Source organism: Vollenhovia emeryi, unplaced genomic scaffold, assembly GCF_000949405.1.
Source record: "Vollenhovia emeryi isolate VEMERY1.0 unplaced genomic scaffold, V.emery_V1.0 DF939245.1, whole genome shotgun sequence".
Taxonomy (NCBI): Eukaryota; Metazoa; Arthropoda; class Insecta; order Hymenoptera; family Formicidae; genus Vollenhovia; species Vollenhovia emeryi.
This window is the reverse complement of record NW_011967121.1, coordinates 407,960-428,529: the sequence shown is the minus strand read 5'-3', so window position 1 is coordinate 428,529 and position 20,570 is coordinate 407,960. Positions and strand designations below refer to the sequence as shown.

Genomic DNA, 20,570 nt, shown 5'->3' with positions numbered 1-20,570 from the left:
AGTACCCATACAGCACAGATGGTTGCAGTTACATTGCAGAGACATTGCAGGGATATAAAATTGCAAACTTTCGATAGCAATATTGCAGCAATGTTTCGAAAATAATGAAAATACTATATTTTCTATTTAAAAAATTGTTCTAATTACAAGAATTTTATAACGTTATTTTCGTTGCTACCGATAATGCGCGAATTATTAAGTACCTACTTGATCAGTGCGGTGTTGCTCGCAATCTCCATCTATTGCGAAGCGACATAATCTCCTTAGGTTGCTTCGCAATAGCTTGCTGTGTATTGAAAAAGGCCCGGATGCATATGTAATTAGTAAATTCTCTGCTTATGTGCAACAACGACAAATTATTCCAAAAATATTGCGCTGCAACATTGCTATAATGTTGCACTGCAATCTCTCTGAAGGCGGACATTTCAACGTTGCAGCAACGTTGCTGCAATATTGCAATCTTGCAATGTAACATTTCTGCAATCTTTCTGTGCTGTGTGGGTATACGCAAATATAATTTCGGGATATACATATCTACTGACAAGATATAAATATGAAAATGAGATTTTATTAAAGTTATATACATTTGTATATTTATATTGTTAATGTGCATTAATAATACTATTCCAATACTATTTGCTTCGGCGGTATTTGTACTAATAATGTGCATTATCGTTTTGATAAAGTGAAGCAATTATTTACATAAAGTGGTAAATTATATATCGCCAGTAATTTAAAAACAAATTTTCATAAGATTCAGCGACCTACACTGGCTAGTGTTTTTTAATAAAAACACTAGCCAGTGTAGGTCGCTGAATCTTATGAAAATTATTTACAATTTTCTACGTCAATGGAAAAAAGATCAATTACGTATGGATTTCCATTCTCATAGATATCCATTTTCGACTGCATGGACAATTACATCTGCTAATCTCTGTCTGCCACTTGATGTTTCGATGTTAGACAACGTCCACACGTCCGCAATATTTACCGCCTCATCGCCCTTGATAATGGCATCTAGATCGAATGATTGAGATGGATCCAATAGACAAAACGGAATAGCTTCCATGGAAAACGCTGCTCCAACGATGAAGTTCTCCTTCACCTGCAGTCGATATTAACATTAGTAGAGGAAAGTCCCCCATTACGAGATAGGTTCCTAATATGATATAGCGGGGTTTCTGCTAAATTAATAGGCATCATCTGTTGGTTCCACGCATTGATTGTCCTCGATTGGATCGTGTAATCGTTGCGAAAAAAGATTTGCGATTGAAAACCTACTATCTCATATTAGAATCCTATCTCATAATAGAGGACGTTTCTCTACAGTATTCTTTTGAAACTTCGATCCGCAAAATAGTCTCGCTTTACCTCCCGCATAAATAAATCCCACGGATAAATCTTTTCTGGTTCGGATCCAAGAGATTTAATGGCGCCGCTCAATTCGGAGTGGTAGACTTTCAGTATGTCGTCGAAATACTGATCCCGAAATGGCTTCAGAGTGCAGGAATAAATTAAAAACGACAGATCCGTGATAGGGCTGGCGCAACGCGCAAGCTGAAAGTCCAGCATCAGCGCTTCCTTCCTATCTCGCCCGACGTCTCGGACTAGAAAGTTCGGGGCCCAACAGTCACCCGCGGCTATGACAGACGTCGGGGCGTCTTTCCTCTCGCACAGTTCCGAGCACTTGTCGTAGAGTGCACCAAATTCGTAGGAATTGAATTGCCTTTCGGCTCTGCTGTTGGGGTATTCCGTCGTTAACGCGTGTTTCGCTATGTCCATTAGCTTTTTCTGTAAATGCGAAGGTGTTTCATTAATAATCGGCGTATCAAGACGCCACCGTATGGTATCACTTGGTGACTTACGTGGAATCTTAGGTACCAGTCCCGATGATGACTACCAAAGTAGGTTTCTTTCAAGTAGCTCATACATTCTAGAAACTCCTCTTTCCTCTGGTCCCTGTACGCAAATGAGATTGCATGAAATTTCGCCAAGGTTTTCAGAATCACCGCACACTCCGCCCAGTCCAGGCAGCTCTGCCTGGACGCGGGTCCAAATCCCAGGGGGGAGACGTCTTCCAAGACTAGGAAGTCATCCTCGCCGTCCGTATACGAAGCCAGGTAACGCGGTATGCACAGTAGATCGCTCTGCCCTTTCTCCGCCAAGAATTTTTCGATCCTGGGGACGATCTGTGAAACAGCACACGATTTCAGATCAAGATATTCGTTGCTTCATTTGGCACAAATACACGGAAAGAAAAATGTTTCAGCTGCCGTAGCTGAAAACAATTAAATTTCAATTGTAAAATATAGCTGCGATAGCTAAATATTTTGCTACTGTGCCTATTGTGTTAGGTGCAACAGCAAACCGTTTGCTGTGGTTTGGAAAGTTATAGTTACGGCAGCAAAATATTTTTAGCGAACCATGATTAGCTCTACGGTAGCGAAATTTTTTTGTCGGTGTAGAATTCGTTTTTTCCTCGATAGATAGACAGTCCTTCATTACGAGATAGGTTTCTAATGCTGGATAGTGGGGTTTCTACGAAATGAATAGGCAATATAGGCATCATCTGTTGGTCCCACCATGAATTTATTGCCTTTGGAGTAAAATCTGTTTAGTGGAAAATTCATCGTGAGATGTAATCGTTGCGAAAAAAGATTTGTCATTGAATTTGGATGTTGAAAACCTGCTGTCTTATATCAGAAGCCTTTCTCTTAACAGGAGACGTATTTTCAATCGCACACACTGAGCGAATTTTCTCTTAAAATTTATCTTTTGAAAGTCGTGTCATCGTGGGGCATTTTGAGGAACTTTATGAGTTTTTTGAAATTTCACTAGTAAAATGTATGGTAAAATTTAAAAAGAAAAACGTCATTCTCGGGTCTTTGAATACTGCGTACACCTGTAGCTCTGCGCTCTTCGTTTTATAATTCGACTCGCTTCCTTCTTTTCTCACTTTCGCCAAATGACTGTCCTACCGCTCGTACTCCATCATGTGTTAAGATCTTGTTTGAAAAAGACCTAAACCAACGCCCATACAGCACAGATGGTTGCAGTTACATTGCAGAAACGTTGCAATCTTGCAGATTGCAGTGCAATCTTGCAGAGACATTGCAGGGATATAAAATTGCAAACTTTCGACAGCAATATTGCAGCAATGTTTCGAAAATAACGAAAATACTATATTTTCTATTTAAAAAATTGTTCTAATTACAAGAATTTTATAATGTTATTTTCGTTGTTACCAATAATGCGCGAATTATTAAGTACTTGATCAGTGCGGTGTTGCTCGCAATCTCCATCTATTGCGAAGCGACATAATCTCCTTAGGTTGCTTCGCAATAGCTTGCTGTGTATTGAAAAAGGTCCGGATGTATCTGTAATTAGTAAATTCTCTGCTTATGTACAACAACGAATTATTCCAAAAATATTGCGCTGCAACATTGCTATAATGTTGCACCGCAATCTCTCCGAGGGCGGACATTTCAACGTTGCTGCAATCCTCCAGAAACGTTGCAACAATGTTGCTGCAATATTGCAATCTCGCAATGTAACATTTCTGCAATCTTCCTGCAATCTTTCTGTGCTGTGTGGGTATATGTAATTAGTAAATTCTCTGCTTATGTACAACAACGACAAATTATTCCAAAAATATTGCACTGCAACATTGCTATAATGTTGCACCGCAATCTCTCCGAGGGCGGACATTTCAACGTTGCAGCAATGTTGCGCAACGTTGCTGCAACATTGCAATCTTGGAATGTAACATTTCTGCAATCTTCCTGCAATCTTTCTGTGCTGTGTGGGCGCGGTTTCGAGACGTCTCTCTGTATTTTTATTCTACTTTATATTAAACACTGGCCAGTTAAGGCGGATTAAAGCTCCTTCCTGTTGAAAAAGACTCTCACGATTACACGATTCTCAGGCTAAATTTGAAGAAGAGCAATCCTTGCCCGCGTGGAAGAAGAGTCCCCGTACATTCTTCTCACCTTCGTGTAGAATACGATTTCGTTACTGAAGAACTCTCCGCTCCGGAAGGTCTTCCTTCTGCCGACATTTTTGGGAATCGACTTGACGACGAAATTAACTTGCACTTGCTGGCCCGGACTGCCGTCCGCGATACCGCGCAGCTTACCCTTGTTAACGGTCGACAGGTAGCTGTCACCCTTGGCGAACCCCTCGCCCAAATTCCAATCTGTCAGCCGCACCTTCCGCCCGCCGTACGCCCTGCAGAGGACGTCCACCAGCACCTCCTCCGTAAACTTGTCACTCACGTCGCTTAAGTTTACACGATCTTTAGTTTGACTCGCCATCTCTACCTTCCGTACATTTATCGATAGACCCGCAAGGTACCCTCGAAATTTCGACCGGAATTCTTCGACACCGCGATTACCGATATCTGGAAATAGATACTGATATCAGCTCGAGGAGTTTTACGACGTGTACGCGCCGGTCAATTTTTTACAACGGGTATCTCTCGATAAGATTAAAGAGCGCAACAAACCTGAGAGAGAGAGACTGGAATAGCCTGACGAAACAAGTCTGCGATTTATATAACAATGTAACCGCTATCCCTGCGTGATTTATTGTGATTTCCAAGTGTATCCCTCTCGAACGTCTCTATATCTTGTCAGCGATAAGAGCGGATTCACACGCGAGGGCATCTCTTATCGTCCCGCGCTGTTTGACTTCCACGGCGCGTTCGATAGCGCGACCGGTACGCTCGCACTCGGAGCAAACAACGAATTATAATTAATTTACGAGTCGCCTGCCGCGGGAGGGGGGCGAGATCGGGAGAGAAGTCGATCGTCCGTCGCGCGAACGCCAATTTCGATCCGATCGCGGAGAGACGGTCGCTCCGCCGGACTGCCACGTGGAACACTCCCAAACGCTATGGCGCTGCCTCGGGATTTTCCATCGCGGTGCGGCAGGATGTGGAGCTCGATTAAAGAGCCCCCTCGTCGGCCTGGAGGGGACGAGTTAAACGGCGCGAGCGGCGGCGAGAGGCCGAGCGGAAACGCGACTGAATTCCACCGACGGACTCCTCGTGTCCATCGCGCGCAGGTTCCTACGGTTCTCTCTCTCTCCCTCTCTCTCGCTCTCTCTCTCTCTCTCTCTCCATCGATCCGCACGGTGGAAACATAACCTCGCTGCTGGAGAATCGGGGATTTTGACCCGCGGTCGAGCTGCCGTTTCGAACGGTTCCACGTATTCTTTCAGAAAAAGATGGAAGGAGAAGAGAAACACTTGGAAGCATTTGTGGCGGCGGCTTCGTCGCAACCTTTGCCGAAGAAAGGCGGTTGCCGCGCGCTTGTAGCCCAAATTTGGGTTCGAACGCGCTCTGCTCCGAGTTCAGTTGGAGCGCCTAAAAAAAAAGAAAGAAAGAACGCACGACTCGAGAGAATTCTCCGATAAAAGGTTCCGTTTGCGAGAAGGGCTGATAAGAACCGGAGGTTGTTACATGGACTGCATAATGATCGTGAAAACTGCCGAGCAATCCTCTTTTTATCGAGCGTTTTGTCCCCCGATTGAATTAACTGTTTCCAAGGGTCGTTATCGAGGCCATTAACGACGAATAAATATTTGCATACGAGAGACAGTCGGGGGCTTTTATTGACTTTTCTTCCGCTATGATATTGCATATTTTCTTGCGATTATATGCTGATAAGGGCGTGCTTTGAATTTTGATAAACGGGACGTGGAATACGCACGTGTACCGTTCGGCGATACGCCGCATTAGACTATGGAGATTACGTTCCAGAAAACTCGGAAACTCGCGGTAGACTTTGTGCCCCGATGGAGAAAAAGAGTGGCCACGTCTATTGTTAGAAACGTTGTTTCCGATGTAAGGAAGTACGATCGTACGTCGATTCGATTGTCGCACTTTGTTTCCGAAGTTCATGCGACGTTAAGGAAAATACTACGATCTGGTAAACACTAACTGCCTCACTGTGCGATACGACACGATATTATTTAAGAGAGCCGAAAAGACAGAGTTGCTTAAACTCTTTAGAAAAAATACCATTTTTAATGAACGAAAAATCTACAACGGACGATTGTAATAAATGCACACAGATATTTTGGCCTAAATGTGATTTTTCGACGTCGTGGAACATTTCTAACACATTGGCAGAGAAAATTGAGAATCAATTGTTTCGACAAAAGCAAACCCTAGCGGAAAAATTTCCATAAATAACTACAAAAGATTGATTTGAGATAGAAATTTTTATATCTTCGTTGAAACATTAATTCTTTTGTAAAAATATCTACGAAATAGCACCACAAATTACAATGTTCTCAAATCAAGTAACTATTGCAAGTGGTACAATTTTGTAAAAATTAGTACAAACTTTACTAGTTTAAAAAATTTGAAAAACAACAAAATCTTGAAGACCCGAATTTATTGACGACATATTAAGTAAAAATTCAACTCTTATCATAATAGACTACAATTTACATTGGAAATGGAAAATGAACGCTCTATTTCCTTTTTAGACCTTAAAATTAATATTCACGAAAACAGATTGTTTATTGATTGGTACCACAAAAAAAAACATTTTCCGGCAGATACTTTTCCTATTATTCCAATCACCCTATGTGTCACAAGATCGGCGCTACCCAGTGAGAAATGACTCGTCGATCGACGTCGAAACGACGTCGAATCGACATCGACACCGTCGAATTGACGTCGATTCGACATCATTTCGACGTCGATCGACGAATCATTTCTCACTGGGTATTTACGGATCAGTGGATAGAGCCCTCCTGTTATCTCACCCTTCTTTCCACGAGAAATATTTATATTACACTAAATATATGTATATTCATATTACACTGAATTGTATCGAAAACACATTTGTCAGTTGCCGTAATTTTATTTCGCATCTGACGACGATCTTGCAGCGAAGCCTCTTTCGCGTCACATGTATCCCTTTTCAACAGCGTCAACTACGACGTCCGCCAATCTTCGTCTCTCGCTCGCTGCCGCAATGTTAGGGAAGTCCACCACATCCACTGCCAACTCGCCAACGTCCACTGCCTCGTCGCCCTTCACGGCGGTGTCGATGGTGAATGACTCGGACACGTCCATCAGACATAATGGAATAGCGTCGAGCGAGGCGAACACGCCAAACACAAATTGCTCTTTCACCTGCAATTAACATCATTGTTACCGCATTGTCTCCCCTAAGGCCCGGTCTTATCAATGTCGCTTAACTTTAAGCTTAGTTTAATTCGTCCGTTGTCTCTTTCCAGCTGTTACTTTAGAAAAAGACAAACACGAATTAAACGAAGATCAAAGTTAAGCGACATGGGTGAAACCGGGCCTAAGTGAGAGAGCTTCGCAAAACGAATTTATCTTTCACCTCTTTCATGAACAAATCCCACGGATAAAGCTCCTCTGGATCAGACCCAAGTAATTTAACAGCGTCGCTCAACTCCGAGTGGTACGTCTTTAACATCTCGTCGAAATATTGATCGCGAAATGACTTCGAGGTGCAGGCATAAATTAGAAAAGATAGATCCATGATGGGACTCGCGCAACGTGCGAGCTGAAAGTCGAGCATCAACGCCTGCTTTTGATCTCGCTCGACGTCGCGGATCAAGAAGTTCGGGGCCCAACAATCGCCCTCGACTATGACGGACGTAGGAGCGTCTTTCCTCTCACACAATTCCGTGCACTTGTCGAAGAGAGCGCCGAGTTTGTAAGAGTTGTATCGTCTCTCAGCTTTGCTATCGGGACACTCGGCAGCCAATACGTGTTTCATTAAAACTTGTATCTTTTCCTGCAAGAAAGCCGCTTTACCTTGACGCAAACCAATTTTGGCACCTAGCCGTTACTCACGTGATACCCTTTGTACCAATCCCAGTGTTCACGGCCGAAGAAGGTTTCTTTTAAAGCATTTGTCATTTCGGCGAACTCTTCCTTTCTTTGGTCTTTGTACGCAAATGAGATCGCGTGAAATTTAGACAGCGTCTTCAAGACGGCTGAACATTCTGACCAGTCTAGGCAGTTCCGTCGCGACACGGCGTAAAATCCTAAACAAGAGGCATCTTCCAAGACTAGAAAACCATTTTCGCTATCCGTACAGGAGATTATGTGGCGTGGTATGCATAACATATCACTCTGTCCCTTTTCGGCTAGAAAGTTTTCAAAATTGGAGACAACCTGCAATAATTGAACGACGAGAATAGTTTATTTGATTACACAAATTCATTTCTTCGGACGAACACGCGTCTGTGTAAATCTAAGAGAGAAAAAAAGACATAAATGTCTGTAATCTTGCCTGCGTGTAAAAAGCGATTTCGTTACAGAAGAAGTCTGCGCATCGGAGAGTCTTTCTTGTCCCAGGATTTTTTGGCATCGACTTGACGACAATATTCACTTGCACATGCTGCTTCGGATTGCCGTCGACAGTGCCACTCACTTTGCCCTTGTAGACGTTCGACAAGTAATTGTCGCCTTTAACAGACCCCTCGTTGAAGCTCCAACCCGTCAGTCGCACTTCTTTCACATTGCATGCTTTGGAGAGGATATTTATTAGCACTTCTTCCGTGAACTTGTCGTTCACTTCACTCAGCGTGACGCACTTTTTGTTCTGATTCATATTTGATATTATAAGCGTCTCATGCAATCTATTTAATGTATGTTATATATTCAATTATCTACTTATATAAATACAAGAGATAGATATTATGAAGTAATGAATGAACCAGTTGTTACCTACACTAAGTTAATAAAGAGACTGGCGTGCTTTATATAACTTATCTTATTACTTTATGCTTTATCAGAGTCTGATAAAGCTAGATGAATCAGTGGAAACGCTGTACTTATATTTGTTTCATAATTGCAAAACAGAATATTGAAAACATGCCAGCAGAAAATGTATAATTTATCGATTTTTATACTGTTATTATTTAATATTTATCGGCCAAATTTTTTGTCACTAAAGCATAAATTTTTCTCGTACTTACCCAAATCGCATTCCGATAGATTTTTGAAAGCAATCGGCGATATCGTTGTTCTATGCGGAACCTCGAAAAATAAAATATAACTTCGACGAATATTCTCTGAAAAATTTTTTTCCCCCGCAAATATTAAGATGTGATAATTTAAAGATCGAAATGGAGAATGAAAATGGAAAGAAATGGTGCAATAAAACAAAATCATATAAATATGCGTACATAATTAACACATTATATTTATATATTACAATATAAAATTTGTTTATAGGAAACCTAAATTCGGAAATATTTTTGCGTAGCGCGTGTCAGACTGGTAAACCCGACGGCATCCTCGTAAAATTGTTCTAAATTATGCTATCCCGATAAATTAAGAGTACCGTGAACACAAAAACCTGCAAAGGTGTATTCCAACTAAAAAAATGCACGGAACCTGTAACGGCGTGTTCCAACTAAAATACATTCTTTATAAAAATGCAAAAGTCAAGGAGTATGTTTTTACGGTGCATTCGATGCACCTCGAGTGACTAAAGTCTCATTCGAAATTAAGATAAACCGTGAAACTTCGCAAAAAAGCTTTTATTTACATTTGTTCCGTTTCGTTTAGCGCCCTAGGTAAATTTATAATTGCAATAAAATTCCACACAAATCGATCGCGCATTCACACTGATCACTTGTCGCGGAATGTCTCTCACGTAATAAATACAGCTTCTGAGATAAATTAAAATACAAGTCTTGCATCTTTTTTTTATACAACCAAGAGATGTATAAATTCCAATGTGTCGAGTAGAATCCAATCAGATTCCATCGTAACAGTAGATTCACTCACGACGAGCCCGTACACCTTATTTACAGTGTCCATATATAAACATATACATTGCGACCTATCGATATACGAAGTGAAAGGTAAAAAGTACTATTTTGTACCTTAGAATCTGAGAAATAAAGTAAAATGCTGGCCTGTGTGTGTGTGTGACGTTAAATCGCACTTATGTCATCTATTCTAGATCGGTAATAGTATTTTTTTTTCGTCTTATTCTCATTCGATTTATTAAGTGTAAACCTGTTGACGTTAGTCGCGTCTTGCCTAACTTAATGGCTAAACTTAACGTAACCCGCAATTCTTAATCTAATCTTAGCCGCTAACTAAATCGTACAATTGGACTGAGTGATAAATTATCATCGACTGTACAAACATCGCTTTCAGCTTGACACAATCATATCCTAATCTCGGAATACCTGAATGAGAATCGTAATTGTTTTCCCCAGTTGTGTGTTTGGACCTCGCGTATAATTTTTTGTAAAAAATATACTTCCTGCTGATCGCAAAGCTGATTTTAGGTCGAATCTCCGTTAAGACGGCAAGTTGAATAAAGGATGAGAGACCAATTGAATTTCAGGAGGTTACTCAAGTAACTTTAACGTACACGTAAGACTATGTAAAATAACGAATCTATACGGTTATAAAAACTGCTGGGACAATAGAAACCGCCGAAGTCTTCTATGTAACAGTGGCAGCGAATAAATAGCAACGTGTTTGCTAAAGTACGATTGGAATTCCTTGTGTGGCGTTAGAACCGATTTGAAAATCATTTGTTCCTCCGATACGTTCCACAGCCGTGTGTCCGGTACTAACAGTGAACATAAAACCGAGAGAGAAGCGTTTTCCTATATATTTCAGTGAGACACATTATTTCTTTATGTTTTTTTTTCAATCACATGAATCTTAATAAGTACCAAGTGCCTAATATAAGATCAAGTTTCGATATACCCTGAACTACCCACATATAGGTAGAGGAACCCCAAACGAGTTCACCGTATACTTTTACTCGCTTATCGAGGATCAAAATAAATATGTATAGATATCGTACGGCAGAGGCTTGGCTCGGACGTCGATGCGAAGCGGGAGAGCAGGAATGGCAATTAGGTTGTCTATACACAGGACATATCTTACATAGAGTACGAGATAAAATTAGTTTAGACCGAAGTTTGCGAGGGCGACGATTCTCGCGGGCGTCGATACAGCCTAGGTTTCATCGACGATCGTCTGCAACAAAAGAGCAACGATCATAGGACATACGTCCAAGCTGAAATAATTTCATTAATTGTATATCGTCGAAGTTCATTTATTGCATACAGTACCGGCCGAAATTATATCACCTTTAGGTTTTCTGAGAGTTATCGCGTTGAAACAATATACAATTAAAATTCCGCCTCTCGCAGTACCCACCGAGTCAACGAGAATCACGTTTCTAGTCATCGCGTTGGCACAGCCTTTATGTGTTGTTGTAAAGTTGGTGGTGGGCTTGATGCTGACTCGGATGCGAGTGTTGCTGCAACGAGTGCTGATGCTGATGGGGATGCTGGTGCTGTACCGCGGGATGCCTCGCGTTGTACCTGACGCTACCGGCGAGCGAGCTTCCCCTGCCGTGAGTGCCGACCATACTCTGCGTGTCGGACAGCTCGTCCTCCTCCGCGCCAAGACTCCGGAACCTAACGAAGCCATCCTCGGCGACGAGCATCGTCGAGCCGCTGGTCGGAACTTGTTCGTGTAGGCCTTGAACAGGCGTATGCCTCCCGCGGGTCTCCGAGTTCCTTAGAGTCTGTATGCCGTTACCGTGGCGACTTAAAGAACCCCGACCTTCGTGAGGAAAGTGGCCCATTGTACCTGACTTGCGAATGGAATGTCTCTCGAAGGTACCTGCGCAACAAACGAATACCAGTCTTTCGTAAGTTAATTGCAACGGCGTAAACATCATATTAAATAGTCTGACTGAATAATCAATATATCAGTTTCCTTAACTCGAGAATGAGACATAGATTCAAATACATTCGATTGCGAAGAGACTCCCAAGAAACTTGTGGGACATTACAAGTTCTTTACCTGATATGTTCAAATGCTCGGGCAAAGTGTTCAGCGGGAAACTGTCGTCGTAAACTTGCTTTCCCGTTCTCATGGTGTAATTCTGAATCGCTTGGTTGGTGCTACATATAGCGGGGTAGAGTACATCGTCCATGTTCTCCGTGGAGGTGGAACTGCCGCAGGGGAACAGAGCGAAGCCCGAGTGCGCCGAGTGTTGCTGCATCTGCTTCTCGCGCAGCGGGTACTGGGACAGGCTGGCGACCCAGGCCAGGAGGCCGCAGACGGACAGCTCGAGGAGTCTGACGGAGAACTGCCAGCCCCACCAGAGCCACGGGTACTGCTGCGGACGTTCCTGAACGCCGAATATACCGTAGAGCTGCACGAAGCCCATGAGGATGAACAGGAGAGCGGTGGCGATGGTGGTGGTGATGGCAGTGCTGAGCGCCACCGTGGTAGGATCCGCGCCCATCATGTGATTCGCGCCGGCCGCCTTATTGCTGGCCATGTGGATCTGCGAGCGCACCACACGGTACACGTACATGTAGCACAGGCCCAGGGTGACGCAGACGACGATGTAGATGCACTGGCAGATGAGCGGCAGAATCCTCGCCTCGTCCTGATAGCCGAGCATATGCGCGGACACGTGTAGGGACACGCACAGCACAACGTGCACCGTCGACGAGAGCACGAGCGTGATGGGCGAGACTATGCTGTTGTTGAGCGAGGGCGCCTCCGAGCACCGGGCGAGGTACAGCATCAGAGTGGCGAACGCGGTGGACAGGAGCGGCGCCGGCAGGTACATGAGCACCCTGGACAGCGACTCCGGCAGCGAGTGTCCGAGATTGTAAGCGTCGTAGAAGAGGTGGAAGCACCTCAGGGTGCAGATCGTGGTGAGCAGCAGGTGAACGGCCAGGAAGTACGACTGCGTGAGTAGATTCGTTGCCTCGTTGAAGCGTACGATCTTGTAGATCGAGTACAAGGCCATGAGCGTGAACATAATCGCCGCGACGTACACGTGCAGCGACCAGGCGATCCGCCACGTGGACTCGAGCGGATGCGTGTCGACCTGCGGTATCAGACGATCGTCCTCGTCCACGTCGTCGTCGGCGCTCGCCGGCCGCTTCGGCGTTGGCGCCGGCGGCTGCGCCTGCGGATACGGCAGCCTCTCCGAGTGCACTATCTCTATACTGTCTACAGGCTTCAGGCCGTGTTCGTTCCTCAGGCCGTGGTGGTAGCCGTCGTCGTCTTGCCGGCCGGTGTTGGGTAGGTTGAAGATCGTCGGCTGCGTGACGGCGATCTTCGAGGGGTCCGCGGTGCTGCCGGACGCTCTCGGCGCGAGGGTGCTCGACGGCGACGTGGTCTTGTCGGTCGTCGGGGCGGGAGGTATGTTCGGCAGCAACGGACTCTTCGTGGCTAGGGGCTTCAGCAGTATGTCAGGTATATCCTGCTTCCTGCCGTTGCTGCCGGACAAGATCCTAGAAATACTGGGGTAGTGAAGGGTCACGAACGAGGGGTCGTTCGTGCCGTTCTTCCGATCGGCCTCGCCGGACTCCGCGGGCCTCTGCTCCCTGCTGTCGGCCACGCTCGCCGGCTTGTTCCTCGAGTGATGCCTCTCCGGCAGCTGGGAGGGACTCTGAGGTAGATCCGGCGGTCGGATGGGTATCCGCTCGTGCGCCGGCGTCAGGCTCGGCGGCGGCACCGGCCTCCTGTTGCCGGTGTGCACGTCCGAGTTGGTGCCCCGCAGCGTCGGCTTGTCGGCGAACGGGTGCAGGTACTCCGGCGGCAGGGGTGGCGTGAAGAGCGCTCTGGAGGGCGGCGCGTACGACGGCAGGTCCCGGAAGACGGGTGACGCCGTGGCCCGCGGCGCCGCCGGGTACTTGACAGCGGGTATCGACGAGCTGGTGGTGGTCGTGCTGACGATCGTGCTGGTGGTCAGCGGCGACGGCACCGTCGACAACGTCGTGCTGGCCGACACCTGGGCGTCGTACGCCGGCACGCTGCGCTTCGTGGTCGCGGAGCTGTGCGCCACCTTGTTGAAGATCGCCGCCAGGTTCTTCTCCAGAGCGGTGTGGTCCAGATTGAAGATCGGGCTGTTGGGTCCGCCATCGCTGCTCGCCGAGCACACGGTCGAGCAGGACTGCGTCGCCAGCAGAGCGGACAGGAGGAGCAGCCGCGTCATCGGGGTCATGATGCTCGTGTCGAGGATGACGATCGCGGACACTCAGACGCCCCGTCCGGGCATCGGTTCATTCCATAACAGGGTCAGCGCCGCTTCACCACGAGGAGGACGCCGGGGAGGAAGCCGTAAGGACACTTGTTGGGACGAGTCCTCGCCTTATCCCGTACGTTCCCTCTCTCGTTTCCCTCCTCTCGTGTCCCAAGGCAGATTTCCTCACGCGGGATTCTGTCACGTGTCACATTCCTGAGATCGGCTGTCTCTAGCTGCTCTCCCTCACCGTGTCACTCCTCTTCCTCCGCGCGACATCCGGCACGTTCCCTTCGACGTAGCGTTATACTTTATAGCCTGTGCTTTCGCGCTCGATCGCGGATACCGTCGACACGCGCCAAAGGTTTCCAATGGGGTAGGATAGGATTAACAGCGTCTCCCTTGGAACTATACTTGTATCTACATTCTTTCGCGTCCCGCATCAGATAGAATCCTCCTTGACGTCTGCGACGTGTCGGGCAATTAGGCGGCGTACAAGATTCAATTTCTTCCCCGCGGCATCCACCATCCTCGGGGTATCCACTACCGTCTCGCTTCACGTGCTTCCATACGGAATACGTGATCCAATCGCCCCTGGATTATTTTGCCGCGTTAACTTCGTTACCGTTGTCCCGCACAGGTGACTCGATTTAAAATCTATCTACTTGCGCGTCCGATACGGCGACGACACGGGTTTGTTAACTGAGTTTGATCCGATATCGCTGCCGCTGCTGCTGTTGCTGCTGCTGTTGTTGTTGCTGCTGCTGCTGCTGCTGCTGCTGCTGCTGCCGTTGCCACTTTTGCTCCCAGAAGGCCATCCCAGATCCGCGAGAGCCCCAGCCGGAACGTGAATCGCCGGGGGAGTGTTTAACGCGCCGAATTGGCCCGTATTCCTAGTCGTCGACTCGGCTTCGTAATTACCGTATCCATTTCTTTAATTGGGACGTGAGCGCGCCCGCTGCGGTCATCCGTGCCTCCTCCTCTTTCGCCGATACGACGTTTCTCCGGGTGCCTGTAAAAAATATCTGTCATCAGTTTAAAGAAGCGGCGACTTAGAGGACAATAACTCTTGAGCGAGATACGTGGATTAGAATAATTTAATAAACGAGGACTCGTTCCAAAGGTCTATGAAATTTTTGCTTTTCAATCATGAGATCTCGTATATATTTTTTTAACCGTGTAAACTGTAATACGGAAAATTTGAATATAGTTTAGAAAAATACGGATTTGAAGTAAAAAAATTTTTAATCAATTTCAAATATAAATACTCGAGTTTTTGTATACTATTTTTTCAGAAATACGCAATAAACTCGATTTCATAAACAATCAATCGTTTTGCTTTGAAATTTTCAGTTTTTAAAATTTTGTAGAACCTCATTAATTTTACTTCTTCCTCGATTTACTTTCGCGTACCAGGATTTGAAGTAAACATTCCGAAACGTAACTGCGAAGAATTTCAATCGGATATCAATAACTTTGTCGTTTAATAATTTACAACAAATTTAATGTAGAACATGCGAGAAAGATTTTAAATTGAAGAAATCAAATAGCTGAAAATTTCACAACTTTTGGTAAAATTTGATGTCCTTAACAATTTTTGACGACTCTTTGAACAGGAACAAAACGTAGGAACAGAAAAGACAGATCAGACGTTTCGTTTCCAGTAAGTTATACAGTTAACCCTCCGTAACACCATGTAACTTTCAAGTCATATCCACGTATCCGCATCTTTGAAGTTTCGTTAGCGCAGCACATCTCATTCCAAGTTTCTAACCGTTTTACATAAAGTCTTTTATAAAGTTTAAAAATTGTAAATTAATTGTTAGTTTATCCGTGGGCTAAGGTTTCCTACGTTTGCTCCACGTTGCATCACTTTTTTTGTTCAGACACGGAAGAGAAATCCGTAGACGCTTAAATTCCTAATTTCGATAACGTTTCGTCGTGCATCAATTAATCGTGTAAACGGATAAAAATAAATACACACCGGCCGCAAATGCACAATATCCGTTACGCACCATTAATTTACGTGTTATTAATATTATTAGCCCGCAGAAATATGTAAACGAGCAAGTTCGCGCTGGACGTAATTGAGTTATTCATAAATACTACTATTTATCGTTATTAACTTAATTAAGTCCGATATCGGCCACCGCTGCCACCGGCCGGTAATTCGCCACCGGTAATTGATCGTAAAGCGATCCGAGTGGCGGGGTAGAAATTTCTCGGATATCTTAGACAACGAAGGAAGTCGTACGAGACGGCCGCCCCGACCCTTCGCGACGCAGCCAGGAAATTGATTCGGCCAGGTAAGACGGAACACGTGGATGAGTCAGTCGCGACGAAGGCAGGGCAGCGACCATTGATTCCTTTCCACGGCTTATCGTCCGATATTTCGTTCCGCGAAGCGAAACTTAATAACGCCGACATGTCTCTCTTCCGACCGCGAGAGATTTGATTCTCCCACATTTCGGCCGCCAGTAATCGTGGATGCGCTCCATAACGACAGGCATCCCGGACAGGGAATACACAATACGGATTAGAGAAACAAATCTAAACAGCGAGATGCAAATGTTGATTGACGAATTGCCGCGCTCGCAAACCGATAATGATAATCGTCCCGTTGCTATCTCGTCGGTGCGATATTACAAGATTCATCTCGACTATCATTTAGACAAAAAAGAGAGCTGAACTGATAGCATTTTTATCTCTTTGAAGCGTACATTCTTCCGTTCAGCCGATTTTTCTGAAACATACTTGGGGTTTTTTGGGTCGCTAATTCGGAATCCGAAGTCAAAATTCTAAAACGATCGATGATTGGCTCGATAGCAGCTCAGTTAAAACTGTAATTTAAAAACTTTGTTTTCTGTAAGATATCCTGCAGTAAAAAAATTATTCCTATAAATCGTCCGGAAGTAAATGTGATCTCCGCGATCTTACGCCAAGTTGTCTCGTTTCGATGATCCAAGGGTCTGGTACTCGTAAAACTGTCAACCCAAGTCTCAAACTTTTTCGGCTGCTGATTACGATTCTGGTGTCAGAAGCAGGTTCAAGTGCAGATTTTCAGGCGCCATGCTGGATCCGCCATTATGAATTTTGTAAATTTGACCTCACACGTGCAATGAGCAACCTGAAGAACTTCCGAGTACCAAGTTCCAGATAAATCGATCGCGTTTCTCACAATCTCGACTCTTTCGATCCGCTATCTTGAATTTTCAAATTTTAACTTCAGATCAGAAGCCAGTGATCTCAAAAGAACCCCAGATATTAGTTTCGGAATGTCGTTTAGAGGAATAATTTTTGGACCGCAGGATATTGGATAGAAAAAAAATTTTTTAATTAAAACTTTGACTTTGAGCTGCTATATTTTTAAAAATTACAAATTTCGACTTGAGATTCAGAATTAGCGAACCAAAAACCTTGTAGATATAAAGTAATAAAGATCTGAGTGACAGAAGTGTTGTTTTTTGTATTTCGGGAGACGCAACATGTATGTTACATTGCACTTCAAAGGGTTAATGCGATAATTCGGGAGACAAAATGAGTTTTGCGTACGACAAATTGAATTAGCCGAACAGCATTTCTCGAGTGGAACGATTATTTCTACCTTTCCTGGATGACCAAGAGCCTTCCGTGACACATCGTGGACAAAGTCCCGGTAAGAAACAGCAGCTTGCATGTGATTAATTGTTATTATCGCACACGGTTGTAGCGATGATATAATCCCGTGACGAGATCAGAATAACCAAGCGACTGCTTCCGTGCAGTCGATATTATGATTCATAGGCGATCAGGAATATCTCGTGATGCTTCGTAGACAGCAAAAAGCACGTCCGCGTCAAAATCAAGTATGATAAAATATAGACGTGTGCCCTAAGCGTTGGGCGAGGTGTCGCGATGGAATGCGTACTCTTTTCAGTCTGACAAAAACGGCTGGGATAGACACACATACACAGCCGAGCGAGAAGCTATTTGTCTCTTTTTCAACGAATATTTTAAGGTCGGCCGCGGCTTAAAATATTCGTTGCATGCTACCTTACGTGTAACCTGATTTTCAAATACCGCCGCTATCAAGATCCTATCGGGCGAAAGTGGATAACGTTTGACATCTATGGAAGATTGCGAGAATAAATCAATCACGTATCGTGAAGTGTCATAAATAAATTCATATGACTTTATTAACGGCGCCGCTTCCTTCGCATATATTTGAAGACGCGCCGTCGGAGAGTGCGAATTCGGGGCATTGATGAATTAGATTTACGACAACTTTGAATGTCACGTGTTTAGACTCCGCGCGTTTTGACTAGGATTCATATTTTCTAGCGAGCAACTTTCTTAACTTTGATCCAACGCAAAGATACATCGCTTATCGATATGCAATGTAATTTTTATTAGGCTTTTAACATCGCGGATATGCCTCAGATATATTACTTGTTAAAATTAACTTATTAAAGTTAAACGATAAATTAAATATAAAGAAATATTTAAAGAAATATAAAAGAGATAAATGTAATTATTTCTGTCTGCGTTGAGTTCTATTATTATTTATCGCAGGCAATTTGTCCTTCATGGAATCTAAAAAGAGGCACCTGCTGCTTTGACACTTTTCCAAAGATGTAATCTGCTCATAAATTCGCGAAACATTGACAGATGAATGGAACGATAATTCTACGGCATTTCGATATAGCCGTATATTATACTAGTTTAGCGTATAAATCTCATATCGATATGTACCATCCGGTAGCTTCGGTAATTACAAGCTTCGTGACATAGAATCGTTGAAATCGTTCGCGGTAAAAGGGTATTATGCTGATACACGCTCGCGATCTGTATGTCACGATAATAGTCTGTGAATTAAGCATTAGATCGAACATTCACCACCAAGTGGACGGCTAACGTTCTAATCAATAACGTGGCTAGAGTCGGGCCTCGTACGTAAAGCTTATTCGAAAAAGTACTATTTTATACTTTGAACGAACGACTTGTTGAAATATTTAAATACCTTGACAACGATTTATCGGTTATCCCTTTTTTTTAATAATATGCGATCAATGCCGACTTGTCGCGTTACAACACCAGAAATCGAATTGTTCGCGATCGAAAGAAAGAAATGGGTTTACGTCCTGTCGTGTAAAGAGCCCGCCGTTGCTACCCCAGTAACGAGATATTTCTATCCGATTGGAATACGCCTTTATTTTCAAATGAGCAACGACTTATCATTAGCCGCGTTTTGGCGGCCAGTTTATTTTATTCGACAAACACGCGACGTTCGTTGGTCGGTTAATTGGTTGGTTGGTTTGCGCATCTGTGTCCTTTCACCCTTTTACGTTTGTCCCCGATCCATCGAATCGCGTGATCGCACTCGCCGATGCTGCGCCAATACACAAACCCTGCGGGCGATTTGCTCGATAGGAGTTGATTAAACCAGTCCAAATCAATGCAGCTAATAATATCGTTTGTTAAGGCTCAAATGCGTTTACGCGGCCGAGCAGGTAATTTTTGTCATCGTTCTATCGACCTTATTGAGCTTGTTACTATACCATCGCGCTATGTGAATACAAATGACTTTGACTGATATTTTCGATTGCCGTCATTTTCATACGTTTTTTCCTGTTTGCGCGCGTGGAACGCCGAGATGCCAACGGTACTCGTATTAATATTCCCGTCTAATTAGCCTTCCAGTTTTCGAGCAAAAATTTACGTTCCATTCTTAGCGCTGGAAATAACGAGATCTTTTAGGAAAATAAAACTTTCGACTGTACTCGAGTAGCGAAACGATGCTGTTTACTCGAATTTAGGTTTCCGCCTTTACTGAGTTCTAAGAATAATAGATCGCGGACGGGGAAAAGTCTACGCGATGTATGTTGACGCAAGTTGTTAGTTAACATAGTTAGTTCATACGACTTCGCGTTCCCTTGGCTTAGTTTAATTAATTATACGAATGTCAGGATTGGCATGTCAGGGGGCCGCGTTCGTTCGCATGCTTCCGTATGACATAATATCTAGGTAAAGCTACCTTACCCATTCGTGACTAACTACCGTTCGATAGCACACGGGTAGGGTGTGGAGGCCGTAACCGAATGGGGTGCACGAAGACCCGGGCGGAAGTGTTTACATCTGTGATTGGCGGGCATTGACCATTCTTGTAATTTTTAAATTTCCCGCGTACCGTGTTCCTCTTAAATTCGCACATGTCACTATTTTTACAACTCACTTGAGGGAATGTATCTTTAACCAGAATGTAAAGCGATCCGCTAAACTTGCGACGTACTCGTGCGTACCGCGTGGTTCAATGTTATCTCAATTAATTTTAAAAAATAGTAAAGTCCCTCGTTATAAGATAGACTTCTAATATGAGATAGCGGGGATTTCTGTTGAATTAAGGGGATGCTGGAGTGATTCTGCACTTTTGCACCTTCCTAACCTAGAAACTATCAGTTCGCGGAAACGCTTGTGTAATATACAAATTAAATGACTTACGTGTACAGATCGAAAGCAGCTTGCTATTCCGGCTAAATGAAAGAACACTATGGCATCACTGAA

At 44.3% G+C, this 20,570-nt stretch overlaps 3 protein-coding genes and 1 long non-coding RNA gene across 4 annotated transcripts in view; all 4 read right to left on the bottom strand.

The window, feature by feature from the left end:
- Nucleotides 1-444: 444 nt before the first annotated feature.
- LOC105560023 lies at nt 445-6,174 on the bottom strand. Its single transcript, XM_012008748.1, has 6 exons — nt 4,505-6,174; nt 3,990-4,399; nt 1,866-2,189; nt 1,372-1,791; nt 840-1,105; nt 445-745 (listed from the first exon to the last, which is right to left on the bottom strand). The coding sequence occupies exons 2-5, from the start codon at nt 4,311-4,313 to the stop codon at nt 887-889; spliced, it is 1,287 nt and encodes a 428-aa protein (XP_011864138.1). The 5' UTR covers nt 4,314-4,399; nt 4,505-6,174; the 3' UTR covers nt 445-745; nt 840-886.
- A 629-nt stretch (nt 6,175-6,803) lies between these two features.
- Nucleotides 6,804-8,897, bottom strand: LOC105560022. The gene is made up of 4 exons (XM_012008747.1): nt 8,286-8,897; nt 7,844-8,167; nt 7,365-7,784; nt 6,804-7,150 (listed from the first exon to the last, which is right to left on the bottom strand). The coding sequence occupies exons 1-4, from the start codon at nt 8,604-8,606 to the stop codon at nt 6,920-6,922; spliced, it is 1,296 nt and encodes a 431-aa protein (XP_011864137.1). The 5' UTR covers nt 8,607-8,897; the 3' UTR covers nt 6,804-6,919.
- Nucleotides 8,898-9,525: 628 nt separating this feature from the next.
- Nucleotides 9,526-14,102, bottom strand: LOC105560021 (proline-rich transmembrane protein 3). The gene is made up of 3 exons (XM_012008746.1): nt 11,846-14,102; nt 11,192-11,662; nt 9,526-11,008 (listed from the first exon to the last, which is right to left on the bottom strand). The coding sequence occupies exons 1-2, from the start codon at nt 14,010-14,012 to the stop codon at nt 11,238-11,240; spliced, it is 2,592 nt and encodes an 863-aa protein (XP_011864136.1). The 5' UTR covers nt 14,013-14,102; the 3' UTR covers nt 9,526-11,008; nt 11,192-11,237.
- A 146-nt stretch (nt 14,103-14,248) lies between these two features.
- The window catches only part of LOC105560012, a 175,379-nt gene continuing 169,057 nt past the window's right edge, over nt 14,249-20,570 (bottom strand). The window contains exon 4 of the long non-coding RNA XR_001008789.1: nt 14,249-15,042. This is a non-coding gene — a long non-coding RNA (uncharacterized LOC105560012). The remainder of the gene's footprint in view (nt 15,043-20,570) is intronic.